The 19,689-nt window shown below is 39.0% G+C and overlaps 1 protein-coding gene across 10 annotated transcripts in view; it reads left to right on the top strand.

The window, feature by feature from the left end:
• Positions 1-790: 790 nt before the first annotated feature.
• Positions 791-19,689, top strand: part of ZSWIM7 (zinc finger SWIM-type containing 7) — a 301,544-nt gene continuing 282,645 nt past the window's right edge. For 3 of the 10 annotated variants that reach the window (XM_044054513.1, XM_044054512.1, XR_006362586.1), the window contains exon 1: positions 791-1,110. In XM_044054513.1, the coding sequence (XP_043910448.1) occupies positions 1,100-1,110 (11 nt within the window). In that variant the 5' untranslated portion in view covers positions 791-1,099. Of the gene's footprint in view, positions 1,139-1,158; positions 1,245-14,518; positions 14,590-19,689 lie in introns of those variants that run through there. The other 7 variants (XM_044054520.1, XM_044054516.1, XM_044054518.1 and 4 more) reach the window with 7 other exon arrangements.

Raw genomic sequence — 19,689 nt, 5'->3', positions numbered from 1 at the left:
TGGAGTATTTTGCTGGTGACCAGTCTCCTGATGGAGGTTGTCTCACTGATGCTGAAATCTTGGGTTCTATCTGTGAGCCAGACAGCAATCCAGTGAGTTATGTAGGGATTTATACCTAGTTCTGAGAGTTTGTCAACATTACCGGAGTGGGGTATTGTATTAAATGCCTTGGCCAGGTCAAGGTAAGCAGTGTACATTGTTTTTCCCTCATCCATTGGCTTGGTGACTCTCTTGAAGTCTAACAGGATGAGTAGTCAAGACCTTCTCTTAACAAGACAAACAGGGAAAAAATGTGCAAGGAATGTTTTGCCAAATCTGGGGTTATCAATCTGTCCCTCTTTGCCAGAACAGTCCTGTCTTGATGGTTGTTGCCTGCAGGGGAAAAATAAAAATGGCAACAACTGTTCTGATATTTTTACGGCAAAAAATATTTAAGTTTTCTTTAATAGCTGCATAAAACAATTATTTTGCATCTGAAACAACAAAATGTTAACTGTAACTGCATAATCAACTCAAATGATGTAAGAATAAGATTTTACTTTTTTTTAACTGATAACATCTGGCGTTTTATACGGCTGACTGGATTACTCACGTTTATTTACAAGTAAATCAAACATTTTACGAAGAACAGGGCAAACATATAACGGAGAAAGCAAGGACATTCTGCGAAATCACGGACAGCAGAATGCTATGTAAACGGAAAAAAAATCTCCACGTTTTTGATACAGAATGCTATGTAAACGGAAAAAAAATCTCCACGTTTTTGATACCTGTCAACAGTACCGCCAATTGTTCACACATGCGCTAATGTGATCTAATTTTTAGTTGTCTTCGAGTTGGCAATCTGACTGAAACGCTTGTCAATCACCGCGGGAACGCCTAAAGCTCATCGGGAGTTATAACACAAAAATATAATCCAACAAAGCTGTATTTTATTCTCCCATGGAAAAAATACGGCCAGGAAGACAGAGAAGCCGGTGGCTAAAACAAGCACATATCTGAACAAGGAAGTTTCGCGTAATAGTTACCTTTCCTCAAAGTTGTTTTCTGAAAAATTAACGTAGGCACGCCCCCCGAAATTTGCGTCCTCTACGTGATTATGGTCAAAATGTAAGTTTCATTACAAAGCTGTGAGTTGGTAAGTTATGGATTGGTTTTGTAGCGCTGAAATTAAATTAGTAGTTTATAACGGTAGTGTGTTAGAGGTGTAGTGTAGAAGTTGTAGTCTGAAAGCTGTTGATTGGGTAAGACAAGAAGTACATTTTTGCAGCTATTTCTTTAGTTATGGGAAGCGTGTAGTATTCTAAAAAGTCATAAATATGTCTGTGCTTAGTAACGTCTTTATTTACACTAAACAATTGTAGTGTTTATTTTCCCGGGTATTTTTTCTTCATTTTCTTTCATTTCTATCTAGTATTTCCTGCTTTGGAATAGTAAACTGAAGGCTTCTTGATATATATAATTTGGTGTTTCAGTAATTTCATGTGAACATGAAGCTAAAAAGTCACTTACCAACTACTTGAACATGTGTGTATCAGCCGCATACCCCTTAGCTGTCCCTCCCTGATTTAGACTCCAAAATTTAGCTCTGTCCCTCATAATCCCTCCTAAAACTGGTGACTCTTTGAAGAAAGGTGGTAAATTATACCCAATAAATAATGGCAGTAAGTAAGAGTTATAGATTTCTTTTATTTCACAAAATGTATAGTAATTAACATTCTTTTATTCTGCCAATGTTTCAAGTTAATAGTATTCATATTTTACAAATGTCCCTGATTAGGGTTGCCACCTTTTCAGATGGCCAAAGTGGCACAATTGTGGTACAAACATCAGATTTTGCAGGCCAAAACATACCCACGGCCAGTACAAGGGACAGAACTTCACTTTTTTGCCTAAATAAAAGCTTATTCTTGTAGCATTTTAGTTGTTTATTCTGTTCCTTATAACATTTAGGTGTTTCAGATACAGAATAACTGTTTTATGCAACTATTACATAAAATATAGGAAATAATTTTGCCCAGATATTTCAGGACAGTTGCCATTCTTACAATATTTTTGCAGGACACAACTACCCAAAGAGGGACTGTCCCTCGCAAAGTGGTACAGGTGGTAACCCTATCCCTGATTTTGTTGAAATATATCCCTGATTATTTGAGAAGCAGATGTATTTTGCAGGTCAGTGTAAGATATCTGTATTCAGAGCCATAGTCTGGGGTTTGGTCCTGAGATCTGGTTGCTATTTGTGGGGAGTTTTGCCTTTTCTCCAAGTACTCTGTATTTCCTTTCTATGTCCCAGAAACATGCTGGTTACTCGATTGCACTAAATTGTCTCGGCAGATGTTGTTTACCCTTGCTGTTTTGACTCATGGCTGAGAGTCTGAGAAGGACAAAGTTTGGTTACTCCCTTTAAGTAAGCAAAATATTAGGCATACCACTGTCTTTTCTGAATTTTAACTGTCTGATGCTGTGAGTGCCGTTTACAAAGCCTACTGATGTCTGAAATGCAAGTTTCAGTACAGGTACTATGTCTGCACTTACTCCCCACCAGTTCTAACATTGTTTAGCCTGTTCATTCATTTATATATATATATATATATATTTTTTTTTTTCAGTGGAGTCCTGAGGAGAAAAACTCCATAAGTTTACAGACAGAAGAAAAATTTACAAAATAAGAAAAATTTACAAAAGAGACTACAGAGTAGGAGCATACAGAATGTAGACTTTACAGCAGTTAGTATACAATAAGAGGATATTACCCCTTTTGGTTGAAATACAAGTGTACAAAATATACAGTGAGTGTAGATAAGAACCTGGTAGAGCAGTACAAGATATTTCACAGATGAATAAGAGTATATAAATGTTTCTCTTAATAGAAAATACATGCTCAAATTCTTTTACTCGTTATTTCAGTCTTTTCCACACAGAGAGCTTCACAAGACATATAATGTATACTACACTTGTAGTATTACAATTAAGAGATTACTATACTCCATTCCTTCAAATATGTAATGGCATTTCACATAAGCACCACATTTAAACATTCCGGATTTATTTCCCATGTAAATCTATGTACTTTTACTCTCAGATAATAGCTTTCAGATTTCTTCCTCTTTTGTAAATATATTTTGGTGCAATGCCAGTTTTATCCAAAATATTAAGACCTCCAAACATCCCATTCCATTTCCATTAACAAAAATATTCTAAATTCCTGTTGGAACACTAGTTCTTCAGACATCATACTTTCAAACTGTCCTGGTGATTTAAAATTTTAAAAGGGTTATTTAGGGATCGGGGCTATCTAGTTGGCTTAATTGATGAGGTTAAAAGGGTGAGGGTAAAGAAATTAACTCCGATCCTGAGAAATAAGGGATTTGTTGTTAATGTGGAAAGGAGGGATGAATTTAGAACAGCTATGATTCTACCATATTCTAATACTGTAGTAAAAAATATTATTAATGGGAATTGTTAATCAGTAATTTTAGATGCTGGTGTGGATTTGTTTGGCTCTGCCATATATCTGTTATATAGTCCTAACCTGTGCTGTTTTGAGGCACTGGCATTCTTTAACGTCATCATTTCCTTTTTTTCCTGGGGTACTGGAGCCCGTAGTATTTTTTTGAACTCTGTGTTTTCTCTCCATTCAACTTCCAGGTATTCAGCCTAGTCTTTGCTAACCAGAGTCTTTTCTGACCATTGCTTGCAGCCTATTGTGACAACCTGTGGTTTATGCTGTGAGCTGAGTGTTTCACTGCAGATGACTTTGCAATAGTTGATTCTACCCAAGTACACTTTCGTTACTAGGAGGAAGTCTACCTGAGTTGCATGTTGGCCACTCTTGTATGTGGTCTTGTGATTCTTTCTTGCTGAACCATGTGCTTGCCACCATCAAGCTATTTGCGAAACAGAAGTCTAGAATGGCAACTCCTTTTATTCCTTTGCCCCACCCATGTGGACCTAGGCAGTCCTGTTTTCCTATTCTGTCCTGATATGTGTCTTCAGGTCTCCTATTATCAACACCAAGTCATGCTGTCCTGCTTAATGTGGTAGGTCCTGCAACTACTGCTTGAATGCAGTCTTTTTCACTATCATAAACCCAGTCTTGGAGTATGGGCTGAGATTATGAATAGATTGCCATGAACTGTCACTGATTTTGGTAACATCTCTCATGGTCTTAAACCTCTCCCTCACCACAATTCTCACACCATTTCTAGTCTGTCCTTCTCTTGAGCAGTAGGCTGTAGATACCAAGCCAAGTGGCTTTGCTGCACTGCCCTTCCCTTTCATCTTGTCTCTTGGATACATATGATGTTAAGGAGGAGGCTGGACATCTGTCACTCACCTTCAGTCTGCATCCTTTTAGTGAACCTATATTGAGCGTAGCAGTTCTTAGTTCATGGTTGGCAGAATGACTGAGTTTTACTTCCAGCTTTTGCTCAGCAGAGTTATGTCAGGTAACACAAGCTTGGCATCTGGACACTGGCAGACCAGTAGCTTATTGCCCCAGGCTGGTGGGCTTTATGGTGGGCACACACTGGTCAGTAGAGGCACCCCTCCCACCATTAACATGGGTCCCTGACATAGGTCAGAGTAGGCTGGGTCCTTAACTCTCTTATCACTGGCAAATACCCCTGGCCATCTTTGTGTGACATTAGTTACAACCATGTCACCTAGAGCCAATTTTTACACAGTTGAGTTGCACCTCTTAACTGTTTGCTAAACATATTTATCTTGTATGTTGTCAAGGATTGAGAATTGTGTAGTGAGTCAGATATAGTAGAAATGATGAGCTTTGATTAAATGCATCAGTACTGAGGAGACAGAGTTCTGCGGCATTTTTTAATGTCAGGAAAAAATAAAGGCAGGGTGCTTCATACAAAGATAAGTAAAATGACTTGCTAAAGTTTTTCATCCCTCACAAGAAATCTGTGTTTTTATTTATTTTCATTGACTGTTTCTTTGAACTATGTGCTTTTTATGGAGGTGGACTTGATGAAACTTTATGTTGTGGACTTCAACCTAGGTCCAAGCAGGAATCACCATTTAGCAGCAGTGGGTGGGGAAATCCTTTGATCTAGCCTAGTTAATAACTAAACTTTTTTGACTTCGATGAAATACCTTCTCATTCTTTTATACTCTGCCCTGATGAGATCGATTGTAAAATAAAATATTAATCCAAACACAGACGTACAGATTCAAAGCCATCAGTTTTCTAATTATGCAGATCACTGGACTAAAGACCCCTGGGCATGTCTTGGTAGCTGAACTTTTTACCCCTGTGCTCTTTATAGACTCCTGCAGTGTGACTGATGTTTAGTGCTCCATGCTGATAAATACCTAGTCCCCTCATTTCCCGCAGAACCAGAAAACGGATGGCTTCGCAAACACTTGACTTAAAGATTTGACTCTTTAACAACAAATGATGCACTGGAAGGGCAGGTTTATTGTTTAGAGATTCCCTTTCTCTGGAGTAGTCTTCTTTACTCATAAAAACAGAGTGATACCTTCACTTCTTTAAGGCAGACTTTGATAGTTTTATGTGTGCTGTAAATTTTTCATCTGTACACAAGATTAGCTAAACAGAGCTAGCTGTAAACAAAACACTTGAACTGCTGTTTACAAGATGGTTTAATAGTATATAAAGACAGCCATACCAAATGCGATGGTGAAAGTATATGTTTTGACTCTTGACAGCCTTTCAAAACCCTTTTCAAATGGTCTTAGCTGTGCCAGCGTGGCAGTTAAGTGTTGTGTGTGTGTGTGTGTGTGTGTGTGTGTGTGTGTGTGTGTATGTATGTATATATATATATATATATATATATATATAAAATTATTATATTTATATATGTGTGTGTGTGTATATATATATATATATATATATATATATATATATATATACACACACACACACCTACGTGTGTGTGTGTGTGTGTATATATATGTATGTACAACTAGTGTAGTATTTGAAGCAAATGCACTGAAAACTACTGTCTCCAAAAAAATACATGGATTAACATAGCATCACAATACCCTGTGAATAAAGCCAGGCTATAGTAAGTAATGCAAATCCAGGTTTTTATATTTCAGACAAACAGTGGTGTAATGATAGTTAAAATAATTCTAAATCTGTCCATCAATCCACCCACTACCCTTTTTTCCCATTTTTGCACATGGGGTCAGGGTGTCACTTCAACAGTGACAATCATCTAGAGCCAAGGTTTACACTGCTGTGGTAGTTTTCACAGCACGCACTTTTGCACACTCACAAACACACTCGCACCTATGGCCAGTATAGAGTGTCCAGTCCACCTACTGCATGTCTTTGGAATGTGGGCGGAAACTGGAGCACCTAGAGGAAATCCATACAAACACAAGGAGGACATGCAGACTCCACACACAAGGCACACCAGTTGAGAATTGAACCGAGGAATCTCTTGCTGTGAGGTGACACTAGCCACTATGCTGGCCAAAAAAAATTCCTGAATGCGGATAGTAAAAAGAAAAAAAAAACAGGGCAGTGGTGAAGTGTAACAGTTTGCCAAGGCAAACTACCAGATTGTAGTTGTCCCACTTACAATAAAATAAAATCAACACTAATCATGCTGCTAAATCAAACCACACACACAACTGAGATACATTCTGCTGCAGAGAATGTTAATGTAGTTATCATTGTCCCCTGTGCAAACAATTAAAACTAAGTGCAAATAGCAAAGTAGAGAGCTCTGCATCCTTGGAACTCAGTCAGAAAGCCACTAAGTTCATCTTCAGAATGCGATCTGAAGGGATCACACACTATGCAGCAGCCCAGGGCATTAAGGGACAGCAAAAATTGGAAGCTGTGGTACTTGAAATAAAGCTGGAATGGATAGAGAGGTTTCTGCACTCAAAATGCAGAAATCAAATTTGAAGAATCTCCAAAAGATGGAAATTAAGAAAGCAGGAAGAAGTGGAGAAAATGCCAAAACAGTACCTTTAAAACATGGATTAAAGCTACACAAAGATGCAGGAGCTAAAACTAGAGCAGGATTCCGAAAACTTGATCTGATTAAGGTGTGACAGTATGTTGCTACACTGTAGCAAGCTGAAACATTCTGGAAAACAACTGGAAAAAATCTGTTTATCAGCAGGCTTGGCACAAGACTCTGACTTTACCATGAAAGTCAAGATATCAAATATGACTAACTTCAGAGAATGTTTAAATGTATGTATTCAGTCCAAAGTAAGCAATAATACTTACGTGAGCTGCATTTGTCCTAGGCAGCCAGTGGCCACCTTCTTGGGCTGACTACACCATGCTATGCTCCACCTCAATTTCTTGTGATGAGGTTCATTCAGAAGGCCGGGGTTAGCCTTGTAGCTGGTTTCTGGTCTTGTCAGGCATTGATATTTTTATGCTCAGATTCTGTTGCCCCTGTGTTTCTTCAAAACACTGCTGTCTCATTCATTGATCAAGCCCTACGCAGATCTACAGTCTTTAAAACTGCCAGAATTACTTTTTAAGTTCCACTATTAGCCAGTATAATCTAGCCCTTTCAGATAAAGTAAAAATAATTTCAACTTCCCAAAGACCTTCCAAACAGAAAACTCGAAAAGATAAATGGAGTTGCTTTTCCACTTGAGGATGTACGAAAAGTCTAAATTTTTCTGCCCCTATCCCTTATTTTGTACAGTAATTCTTCAGTTTATTTTTTCTGGCTTCAGTTGTTCTTCCTTCAAGTTCATTTAGCTGCAATCTGTAATTTGCTCCAGAATGTAGTCTTCACTTTCTTCCTTAAAGGCTTTTTATGCAGTAACTCCTACATTAGTACTTCCCATTCAAAATCAGTTTTACTTAGGCCCTGCATTCAAGATCCATTTCACTTGGGGGGGATTTACTTAGTGCTACATAACCTTTTACTCTTCCATGTTAACTTGCTTCTGATACAGGGTTAAAGTACATGTCTTATTTCTAATGGCCATGATTTCAGCCAGACAAATTTCTGAGTTGTAATAAGGGGATACTAGATGGGAAATGAATAAAGAAAAGTGTATTTGGATGTTGGTAGAAATAAGAATGAGATTTTTATATTAATTGTGGTAGAAAAAGCCAAATAGAAAAAATACTCATTCCTTCTGCTTTATTAAATTATTTTACTTAGCACAATCTTTTTTTTTTCTTCAAATTCCTCTTTATTGTTATATTTCATAATAAAAACAGGACTAACAACATACAGCATAAACAAACAATGACACAATATGAAAAAAAAAAAAAAACATTGTAAACTATGTATAAATTATACATTGCCCACTTATATATATAGAGAGAGAGTTAACAAATAGCGTTTGGTAAAAACATCTAGAAACATATAATCATTTTAATATGTCATCAAAAAGTATTCTCCAAAAATCTTTAAGAAGTGGTTTATGACTGGAGTTATGAAATAGGTACTTGTGTGCCCTGAGAATCTTAATAGCTAAAGATTTAAAGTACTTAGCACAATCTTTCCTCCTTGGTCTTATACACTATACTTCCATTAACTAGAAGTTTTCCATTAGCCATCTTTTGTAACTTTTGTCTGTCTCCACTCTGTCTTCTCCAGTGATACTTGTTTTGCTTTCTCATGTTTGCTATCCTGACTCCAAGAAAGAGGAAAAAAACCCACCATAGTCTGTTTACCCCACTGTATGCATTTTTCCTATATTTAGTCTTTCCCACTTTAGTTTCATCATCTTAAAACAGTTCATGGGTACTTTTGGTTACATCTTTATCCTTCCCTGTTCTCAAACTGTTTAACAGATTACAAGTTAACAAACTTTTGTTCTTCCTCTTTTCCTTCCATTATCGCATCTGTAACAAGGTGAAGACACACAACTAACACCTGGATTAATCCTATACGAGCCCACCCCCTTCTCCTGTTTGTAAAGTAGCAACCTCTTAAGCCCATTACCCAAACCTATTGGGGAGAAAATCTCCAGCAACTCTCCTTTCCTTTTGACAGTTTTAACTAACTACAGTTTATTACTAAAAGGCAATAGTGCGTGTCCCCCTTCACAAATTAAATGCTGCATTTTCAAACTTCTCAAGTTTTACATCCTTAATTCACCCAACAAAAAACACAGTCTTATCGTCCTTTATATTCTGTTTTCTAAAACTTAATCCCTGCTTTATTAGCTATCAGACCAAAAACCCCATCTATTTTTACCTCTTATTTTCTTATCCGATCCAGACTTTCTTCTGCAATTAAAACCAGATCACCTGCATGAGTCATAAGGAAGTTTACATCCTTCACACACATCTCTTGATTCATCTTTCAATTTCCACGCCCTTTTCCTATATATACTTAGCAATATAAGTAATAAAAAAAATTAGACCCTGTCCCACACGTCTCGATGCATTTTTCAACTTCATCACCTTTTTTATGTATAACGTAAGAACATAAGTGATAAGTATCTTGTTCCTGCTTTTCTATCCAAGAAGGACAGGGGTGCTAAACCCCTTGGTGGTGGGCATTGCAGTTACCCATCCATTTATTGAAATTACATTTGAATGTAGCAAGAGAGGTAATTTGCTTTTATGGTGAGTAGAAATATTATTGTGTGTGATACATGAGTTTGGCCTACATGTTCTAGTTGTTTTTTGAGAGATTGAAATCCTGTGATGGGTGTTTAATACCACTGGACTTGTGAATGTGTAATAGGCCTAACAGAATGAGGTGGACTGTCATTTGGTTTGTGTGATACCAAGAAGAGGGACAAGGCTTTGAGATTTAGTTCCTTTATTTTTGCTTTATAAGAAAGCATCGTGGTGTTCCTTTATTTTTGCTTTATAAGAAAGCATCGTTGTGTTTCCAGTTGTGACATGTTTGGATAGGTGCATACCGAAAGGGGCATTATACTCAATGGGTCGGCCTGAGTGCCAGATGCAGTGGGACAATTACATCTCTGGATCTGAATGCAGTACCTTTATTTATAAGCTATGAGATTAAAAAAAAAAAATTTTTACAACAGTGGATACGCGGTGATCAAAGGACAGTTCCTTGTTAACACAGGTTCCCAGAAAATTCACTATGGGATCAGTTTTTAGGGATGTGGTTTCAGTGTCTTGGTTACAAGAGGAGTCCATGCTCATTGAAAGATATTATACAGTTTTTGGCATTTAGCTTTGGCCCATAGTTCTGACACCAACTATTTGTTCTGAATAGACCATTTTGGAAGATCTTACTCTAGCCTGTGGCGTTTGATAGCACCAAGTTTACAGTCATCTGTAGACTTGATCAGCCACAAACCCTTAGCTTTAATATGTTGTTTGTAAAGAGCTGTATTCATATTGCAAGATTTTAGATCTGTTTTAGCTGAATTACTGTAATTCTTTTAGAACTAGCCGAAGATGATTCCACCCCTCTTTTAATGACTTTTGTGGCTGTCTTTGATCCTTGTACATAAAGACCTGTACTTCAGAATGCATTGACATATTTTCATGAAATTTTCAGGGAATTCGTTAGAGTATATTTCTAGCTTCAGAGAGACAGGGCAGTGGCATTTTGAAATTTTCATGATAAAGTTTGCCTGTTCTATGCCACAACATTAAAAAAAAAGTAAGAATATTGCCACTTAGTAGAAAATAGGCATATTTGTATTTCAAACTAAATTACCTTGCAATATTGTAGTCTGTGTTGCAGTTTAACAGCCTCTGTTGGCTAGTCTAAGCTTAATTTGACCATGCCTACAAATAATATATATGCATATAATAATAATAGTATAATAATACTATATATATCTTACTAACAGCCTCCTTTACAATACTCAACATGGTTTCCGACCAAACCATAGCACCACCACTGCCTTACTCTTCTTTACTAACACTATTCTTCAGCATAAAAACAATGGCTATCTCTCCTCTGCTACTTTCCTAAACCTATCTAAAGCATTCAACATGGTCCCACACAAATAACTCATCCCTATCCTCAATAACCTATCCTTCTCTCAATCAGTCACCAACTGGTTTCAGAGTTACCTGTCTTACCACCAACAATCCATTGTATGGCAGAATGACACATCTTCCCAACTACCTCTCTCTCTATAGGGGTTCCCCAAGAATCCATCCTTGGACCCCTACTCTTCTCTATTTTCACCAATAATCTAGCCTCTGCCACCAAACATGGCGCACACATACAAATACGCAGATGACTCGACCATCATCTGCTCAGCCCAGTCCCTACCCAAACTGCAAAAAGTCACACAGGAAGCCTTTTCCTTTGTTGAAACTTGGTTGTCCAATGCCCAATTAATATTCAACCCAAACAAAACGGAACTACTCATCTTCCAACCCACCAAACATAATCGAAACAACTCTCACTTTAACATCACAGCAAAAGACAACATCACTATATACACCCAACAGAACACACCAAATTGCTAGGAGTTGAAATAGACACTAAACTAAAATCTGACATTCACATATCCATGACCATAAAAAAAAGTCCACAAAAAACTAGGAGCATTCTACAGAAATAAGCAACTTCTCACCAAAGCAGCAAAGATTTCATTAGCAAATTCCCACCTTATCTCCACCCTAGTTTATGCCTCTCCAATATATACCAACCTAAGGCAATGCGATCTAAACAAGCTCGAGACCTGCTACAACAAAATCGCCAAATTCGCCACAGGGGCATCCTACCGTAGTCACCACTCTCTCTCCCTTGCTGAACTGGGCTGGCTTGAACTCCCTCCCCTCCTTCAATGGTATCAACTCGCATTCGCCCACAAACTACTAAACCATCCACTAAAAGTCCCATCCCTCCAGAATCTACTCCAACCCTATCGCACCACCAGACCACTAAGATCCAGCAACAAAAATCACTTACAGGTCACTAAAGCCAATAACTCTGCTGGAGAAGCACTATTCTCTTGCGCCATAGCCAAATTATGGAACTCCCTCCCACCCACAATTACCTCTGTACCATCATGCACCCACTTCAAAACTTTACTAAAAGCGCACCTAAAAACATGCTGGCTATGCCCTTGCAACTCCCCCCTCAAGTATCACCCACCACCTTTCTTTCCACCCCACTAACTGCCTTGATTATAGCAAGCTCAGATGCTCATAAGCCTACCTACTTATTATACAGCAGGAACTTCTTATTGTAACAATTGTTAATGTCTGTTATGTACTTCGCAGATGATAAAGATTCTAGTTGTCTACTGATGTATTATGTTCTTCATCTGTAACTATGTTTGTAATTTTTAATTGCTATGTTGATCAAATTATTAATTGCTATGTAAATCGAAAGTAACTACCGTCTGTCTATTTTAACTGTGGATCTTTTCTCCCTAGCCTCCACTGAAAATGGACCTACGTCCAGTTGGACACTCCCGGTCAACAAATGCAAATAAATATCATTTCTATATTGTTTAGATTTTTCTTAAGTGTTCAGGACTGGGAACATTCAACCATATTTAGCAGACTGCATGATCTAATAGCTACAGATAAGGAGACAGCGGTGTCTTAAATGTATGGATATTATTCTGCAGTATTAGAAAACAACATTTTAAAGTGATTGTAGTGCAAGGCTAAAACTATCCATACATAACTTGCTAGATTGCCAGCTGGCTCACATGTAGGACCCAAGAAGTCAGGATTGGTGAGACCATCTCCACCACTGGCAGGTCACCAGTGTAGTGCCACAGGTTTCTGTGCTGGGCCTACTCCTATTTAGTGTCGTCTTCTTCTCTAAGGTCAAGGTTAATGTCAAGGCCCTCTGGCTCACCAAGTTTGCAGACAGCTACAAATTGAGTGCTATCCTAAATTCCTTCCTTGACACCAGCATCCTGCAAGAGGGTCTAATGCAGATAAATGACTGGTGCCAGAGCCGTGGATTAAAAGTCAATGCATAGAAATGCATTGTAATACCTTGTAGGAAAATGTCTACCCAGGCAAATTACTCCATTAATAAGACATCCCTAAGAGTTGACCCAGTATTTACTGTCAGCATATGTTCCCAGATCTCTAATCTAGCCTTTTCACCATCATGTAACTAAGGTGGTAAGAAAATCATTCTACATTGCCCAACTTATAAGTAAAGGGTATGGCATACAGGTCCAAAGAAGCTATAGTACCACTCTTTTTGGCCCTTATCAGACCCGTCATTGAGTACAGCTCACCTATGAGGTGTCGCACTGTACAAAATACCACACAGTAATACTGTCCACACCACCTTTAAGAGCTCCTGTTCCATTATTATCACCATTGTCGAAGTGTAGGGATACCAGTTACTCTTCATCAAGTGTCAGACATTAACAGTAGAAGGACCTCCACCTGTGGTTTTATGAGCAAATTAATTCTTCTATGCTGTAATCCTGGCATTGGATTCCATTTCATTAGCTGACTTCCTATACTGTGCCAGTGTACAGTTTCTTTTCCCAATGGCATTTATATTTGCCAGTACTTTGTTCCACAGTTCAGTACTCTCTCTGGCTACCTAGTACCACCTTTTTTAAATAGGCATTGTTTTTACATGTCTTAAGTGCATCCCATTGATGGAAATTAAGTAGCTGAGATAGGATTACCAAGTAGCCACATTTGCAAAGAAAGTCGAGGATAACTGTGGTGGTTTGGTCAAATGTGCAGGAAAGCAGAAGAGGATTTGGTGAAGATTTGGATGAGTCAGGATGAAGGCAGAAAGAAATGAGGACATCTAGCCGAAATGTTGATGGATTGTGTGATAGAAGACCAGTGACAGTTGGTTACTTAATCAAAATAGAAGGTGACAGTTTACACAACGCCCTAAACCTATGTAGAAAAATGTGGAAGGGGGTGGGAAGTCTTTTGTGCATTGATGATGATGATGCAGTTCTTTTCAAAAGTGAAGTTATCCCTCGTTGCATGTCTTGCTCCTTGCTTCTGTAACATGTTGACCCTAGGATTGACTTTGTGGGTATTACTAGGTGTGAGATTGCTCTGTACCAAGTTAAACAGTAACTATACCTTAGCTGGTCTGACATGACTAACACATTGATATATGAGGGTTTGGTTTTAATCACCTGTGGATTTCTGCTATGAATGTGGATTTTTCTTTGTGCACTGAGCTCTACATTACACTGCCCAAACAAATGCATGGCATGTTTGACTGTACTGCTGTATATTACATAAATGGTGGGGTAGGGTGCGAGTGTTGGCTTCAATGTGCTTGATGCTGTATTTTAGTTCATTCAGTCATATCTGTGCATGGTGGTCCTTGGCATTGCTAATGCCTGCTGTTGTCAGCTCTCAGTAGTAGTAGCTCTCAGTAGTAGCACTAAGAAATATGAATGCTAACTGTAGCATATAATAAAACCATAATAAAATAAACTGGTAAAATTTTAATAAGATGCACATGTTGAAATTTGAGTGAGTGGCCGTTGCTAGTAGCGGCAGTAATTTTCTCTTATGAGTACTTTAGAAGCAGTCACTTCCCTGTCTTTACTGTAATTATCTGAGTATGTTCATCCTTTCACACCTTTAACTTTAGTTTTTTTATGTATTTCTTTTACTTTGGCTTTGCAGTGGTCTTTGCTGAAGTGCATTAAGCTGTGTTGCACAGAACAGAGATGCGCACAATGTTTCCCCACAGTTTGGTAAGTTTATGAAATCCTTATGAGGCATTTAAGCGCACAGATTTGTGAATCCGATTATTGCATACCTATGAAAATGTCACCATCTCCATAAGCAAGTTTGAATGAGTGTAGACAGGTGCATGTATATGGTGGCTGTTCTTGTAGAAGCTTGCAATCCCACAGCTCTGTGAGCTTTTTTTTAGTCACATTGCATTAAGTGTGGCTCACATCTTAGCAATCTCTGTTTTATAGAATGGCAACCATTTTGCTTTGTGATTCTGACTGATGGCATCTGTGAAAGTTTAGGGCAGAGCCCTAAGCTGGTGTGTAAAGGAGACAAGGTGTTTTGTTCATAGGTTGGTACTAGGCTATCGGCCATAGGGCCTATACAAGCCTGGCCATAGCAATTCCCTGGCTATTTCTTCCCACAATATTTACTTCCCTGGACTCCTGTTTAACAGGGTGACTGATGTGATCCCCAGGCTGAATTTCCTATCTCCCATCCAGTCTTCAAAGTTTCTTTTGAAGAGGGCCAAAGAGGCGCTCTGCTTGACATGTATGGGCAGTCTATTCCAGAGTCTGTGGGTCAGGAACCTATCCCTCCAGCATGTTTTGTTCATTGTGATGACAAGGTTTAGATCCCTAGAGCGTGTGGCTCTGAGGGATTGGGATTTCTTTAAGTGTAGTGTATGTTAAGCAGAGATCGCCTCTGAGTAGATGATATGCGACAGAGTATAGCTGGAGTTTTTTTAGACTGTCAGCATAGGGCATCTGCTTTAGGCCTGTGATTCTTTTAGTGAGGTATTTCTGCGGCCTTTCAAGTTGTTGCAGATGTCTTGAGAGGTACATACTAAATGGGGCATTGTATTCTATAATGGGTTTAATGAGGGATGAGTACGGTGGGACAATGACCTCCTTTTTTCTGGATGAAAAGCCCTTCGTGATGAGGTGTGCCACATAGAAGGATTTCCTGACTGTTGTGGCGATGTGGTTATCGAAGGTGAGACCACTGTCCACCTGTGTCCCTAAGTCTCTTATCACACTTTCGGCATTTAGTGTACTGCCACCTATGTGGTAATTCACGGGTATATGTTTTTTCCCAAGGGGAATAACTGTATGTGTCTGTATTGCACAACATACAGGGAGAAACTGCAGGCTGCTGAAGGAGGTCCATTCAGGAAGATTGATACATGGAAAGAGCTTGATATTGAGGTGCCCATGAAACAGTAATCCCCTGAACAAATGAACAGCGCCATAGTTATGATGACCTGGAGAAATATTAGCTTCTCCAGCTTGCCCAGTGGGTGGCACAAGTTCAGGCACAGCTCACAGAAGCATGTATTATTTTACTTGGCTTTCAGTATTGTAGATTAGTAGTTTTGAGATCAGTATGTTCCCATAGAGTTGCTGCTATACTGCCAGTTTGGTCTATGGCACTTCTGAATATGTGCAATGCAGTTGCAACTGGCCTATAATCCATAGGAAGTATACTGTTTTAAAGTTTTTATTTATTTATTTATTTTTTTAGTTCATTTACGTTACTGAAAATTCTCAGTAGTATACCCTTTGAGTTTAACTTGCATTGTAGCCTTTTATGCCACTTTTCAAGACATTGATGACTCTTGGCAGAGATAGTGTGTGTGTGGGTCACACCTGTACAAAGTCTTTTAAACCTATGCAGACAGCAGGATGGCAGGATTTATTAAACAATTTCTTTATTTGAGAGGGTTGGATATTTGCCAGCATCAGCTGTCTGTGGGCATAATCTTATGGTTTACGTTTTTAGAGGTAGTTAGTACTATTAAGTATCCCAACAGGACATTAGCTAACATGGGAAAGTAGCATACTAGTTTAGCATAACGTTCTTCATACTGAAAATATCAGTGCCTGTACTATGCTAAAGGTGCTCTGTCAGTTTGTCTTGCTGCACAAAGAAGAAAGATGAATTATTGCCTGTACTACAGGAGGTTGGAGAGGCTGGTTCCTTGACTCTGTGATTCTCCTTTCAAGTAATAAGTTTGAAATTAATTTAAACTAGTTAATTGATTGCATTATCTTACTGATTGTTGTCTTCCCATTTTGTCTCTCTGTGGAGCTTCTGAACAGTCTGGGAAACCTTGGTTGTGGTCCTCCACTCCAACAAGGCAAGAGAGTGTCCCCTCCACCGACCAGCATGTCCTGGATATGCATGGCCAGGAGCAGAACAAGCTGCATTCTGTGGTGGAGGTTTCTGTTGAGGGCTTTAGAGAGCTGTGGGGTCTGTATGATTACCTCTTGCAGCGGATATAAAACTCACTGAACTAGCAGACTGTGGGCATCAATGCTCTGGAGACCACACCGTCAGCATCATTGGGGTCTGCTCTGCCCATCCAGATGCCCCCCCAGGCAGAGCTGACATTGAGTGACTCTGAGCTGTTGTTGTGGTTGGGGTGATCACATGGCCCCCAATTTGTGCACACACCCTGTTGTCTCATACCCCTTCCTTGTGCATTCTCCCATGTCCTCCTTACCACCAGATGTCCAGCCCCTCTCTTTTTTGTGAATCCTACTTATTTTGTAATCACCCATCTCCTCCTCCAGCACAATCCTGTTTTATCTTCCTACTGCTTCCCTTGTCTTACACGTTCCTCTTTGTCTAGCTTTATCTACCTCCTTTTCACATTTGTAAATGTAGTAAACTGATGTTGATGAGTGAACACCCGTAGAGTAAGGCTGCTGGTAAAGTGGATTTATGTACTTGCTAGCACTGCTCAGCCAAGGAATGCACTGTGTTTCGCACTGAAGTCTTGTTATATTCATATATAATTGCACTTTTTGGCTAACTTCAGAAGCTTACAAAGCTGAAGTGGATTTCCACATGTGCTGTATAAATGCGTGAAAGTATTATCTGTACAACTTTCAGCTCAGCTTTACATACTTGCATCTTTGCAGTTTGCCTCAGTGGTTCTTAGTACGCTGCTCATATGTGAAAACTATTGCTGCTCCTTCATGCATACTGCATTAGCACATTGGTGAAGCTCTGCTGTTCGCATATTTGCCTTGCACATTTGCGCAGTGTATGACTACCACCCTTAATGACAGAACAAAGCTGGCTACTGTCATACACTGCAAGTGTTTGTGGGAGGGAAGTTCTGGAATATTTATTATGACAGATGGATAAAGTCTTGTAGAATAATTTAAACAATTCTGATTGTAGGCACCTCACAATGAAGAAAAGAGACAAAAGCTGCATAGCACAGGTTCAGTTTGCAGTACCTGGAATGAAAGGGTGCATACCATCAATTCACAAGTGGTTGTAACAGTCAGTACTGCTGCTTCCTTGTAAAAATGCTGACAGTACTGTTTTGGTCGTCTGGATATGTCCATATGCAGATTGTAGATTAAAACTGAGTTCCTTGTCTTAACTTGCAAGAAAGCTGAAGTCCGTGCAACAGACAGAGCAGTACAGATTTGTCATGATCTTTGATTCTAGTTTAGGTGAAGCATTAGTGGCCACTGTGGTGCAGCGGTTAGCGTTGTTACCTCACAACAAGAAGTTCTCCAGTTTGATTCTCGGCTGAGTGCTTTCTGTGCAGAGTCTGCATGTCTTCCCTGGGGTCATGTAGGCTTCCTTCCACAATCCAAAGACATGTAGTAGGTGAATTGGGCACACTAAATTGGTTGTGGGTGAGTGCGTGTGTGCGAGTGAGTGGTACGAATGAACTACCGAGGCAGGGCTAGCCTCACGATGGTGTAAACCTTTTCTTGAGATGATTGTCACTGCTGAAGTGACACCCGGACCCCATGTGTAAAATGGGAAAAGGGGTTGAGGCTGGAGGATGGATGGATTAGTATATACTATATGATAAATGAAAGGTAGCAGTATTGATAATGTAATACAGGAAGACATCTATGTCTAATTCCAAAAAGAAAAATCTCAAAATTTGACTCCTTTCAGAAAGGGAGGTTGTTCTTGGATTTCCCACATCCTACAAGAAATTGCTGCACTGTGAAGAACAGAAGATGAAATGATTCATACATTGAAACTAATTTTGCATAAATTTGTTATACATTTCTGTTATACATTTCTGTGAATACAAAAGTTGGGATTACGGACTGTCAGATTTCCATTGTAAAAAAGGGATTGCAAGTAACCTGCTTGTGCCTTTCAGGTTGTAACAGCTGTCAGTTAACACATTACTGCAGACTAATGTTCTGTTAGTAGACTGACATCTTTTCACACACAGAAGGGCATGTGGAAGGGTTGTCAGTAGCTGAAGAATTGTTTATGTATTTTACAGTTGTTAGCTGGGTAAGTAGAGTTGTCTGTGGACCATTTGTAGCCATGGCGTAAGCCACATGGCAGAAACAATATGATAATTAAAAAAAAATTAACTTTAAACATACAGTGCATGAATTTTCAGTTTATGGTATAGTCATATGTGGGAGAAAATACAGGACGTCAAATGATAGCCTTAGAAACCTCTGTAATTTGTCCGGCTTGTTTTATGCAGGTTAAATAACCGCAAAGTTCAGAGTAAGTTCCCCAAGTAGGGCAGATTAGGAGAAGGAGTCAGGATCCAGAAATTTTGGGAAACGTGCCTGCTACTAGGAGTATTTGTTGTTTTATCTAAGTGGGAGGATAACATGCTATGTTACATTTAGCATGAATCATATAAATGAGATTTGAAATGGATTCTGGGAAAGAGGCAGAAGCTGTAGTATAAGATTACATCAAGGTTGCAGGCCCCATGGTAGCCATTTTATGATAAAACATGTAAGAAACTGTTATCTTTATGTGTTGTTGCTGATAGTAATAGTACCAAGGTGCAATGAAAGCATATTTTGGAGTTTCAGATGGCGATTTTTCTTTGTGAATTTGTCTCTTGCATTTTGTGAAAGAACTCAAGTGTTCCTTATCTGTTGGCATAAGTTCTTTAACTATCCAAAGTTTTCTAGAGAGAGGGACATCTTTGCCAAAAAAGGCATTTATTTTTCATCAGGCATCTTTTTCTGTTATTTTGCATGATTGAAAACTTTTGTTTGCTCATTCTGCCTCCTCCCAGCCAGTGGGCCCTTTTGTTCCCCATCCCACAGCTAGATGAGGGACAACCAGGAAGAACCATTATTTAGGCAGCCACC

Source organism: Protopterus annectens, chromosome 13.part0, assembly GCF_019279795.1.
Source record: "Protopterus annectens isolate FY-2018-M chromosome 13.part0, PAN1.0, whole genome shotgun sequence".
Classification (NCBI taxonomy): domain Eukaryota; kingdom Metazoa; phylum Chordata; order Ceratodontiformes; family Protopteridae; genus Protopterus; species Protopterus annectens.
Note: the sequence above shows the minus strand (reverse complement) of the source record. Positions and strands in the feature narration are given on the sequence as shown.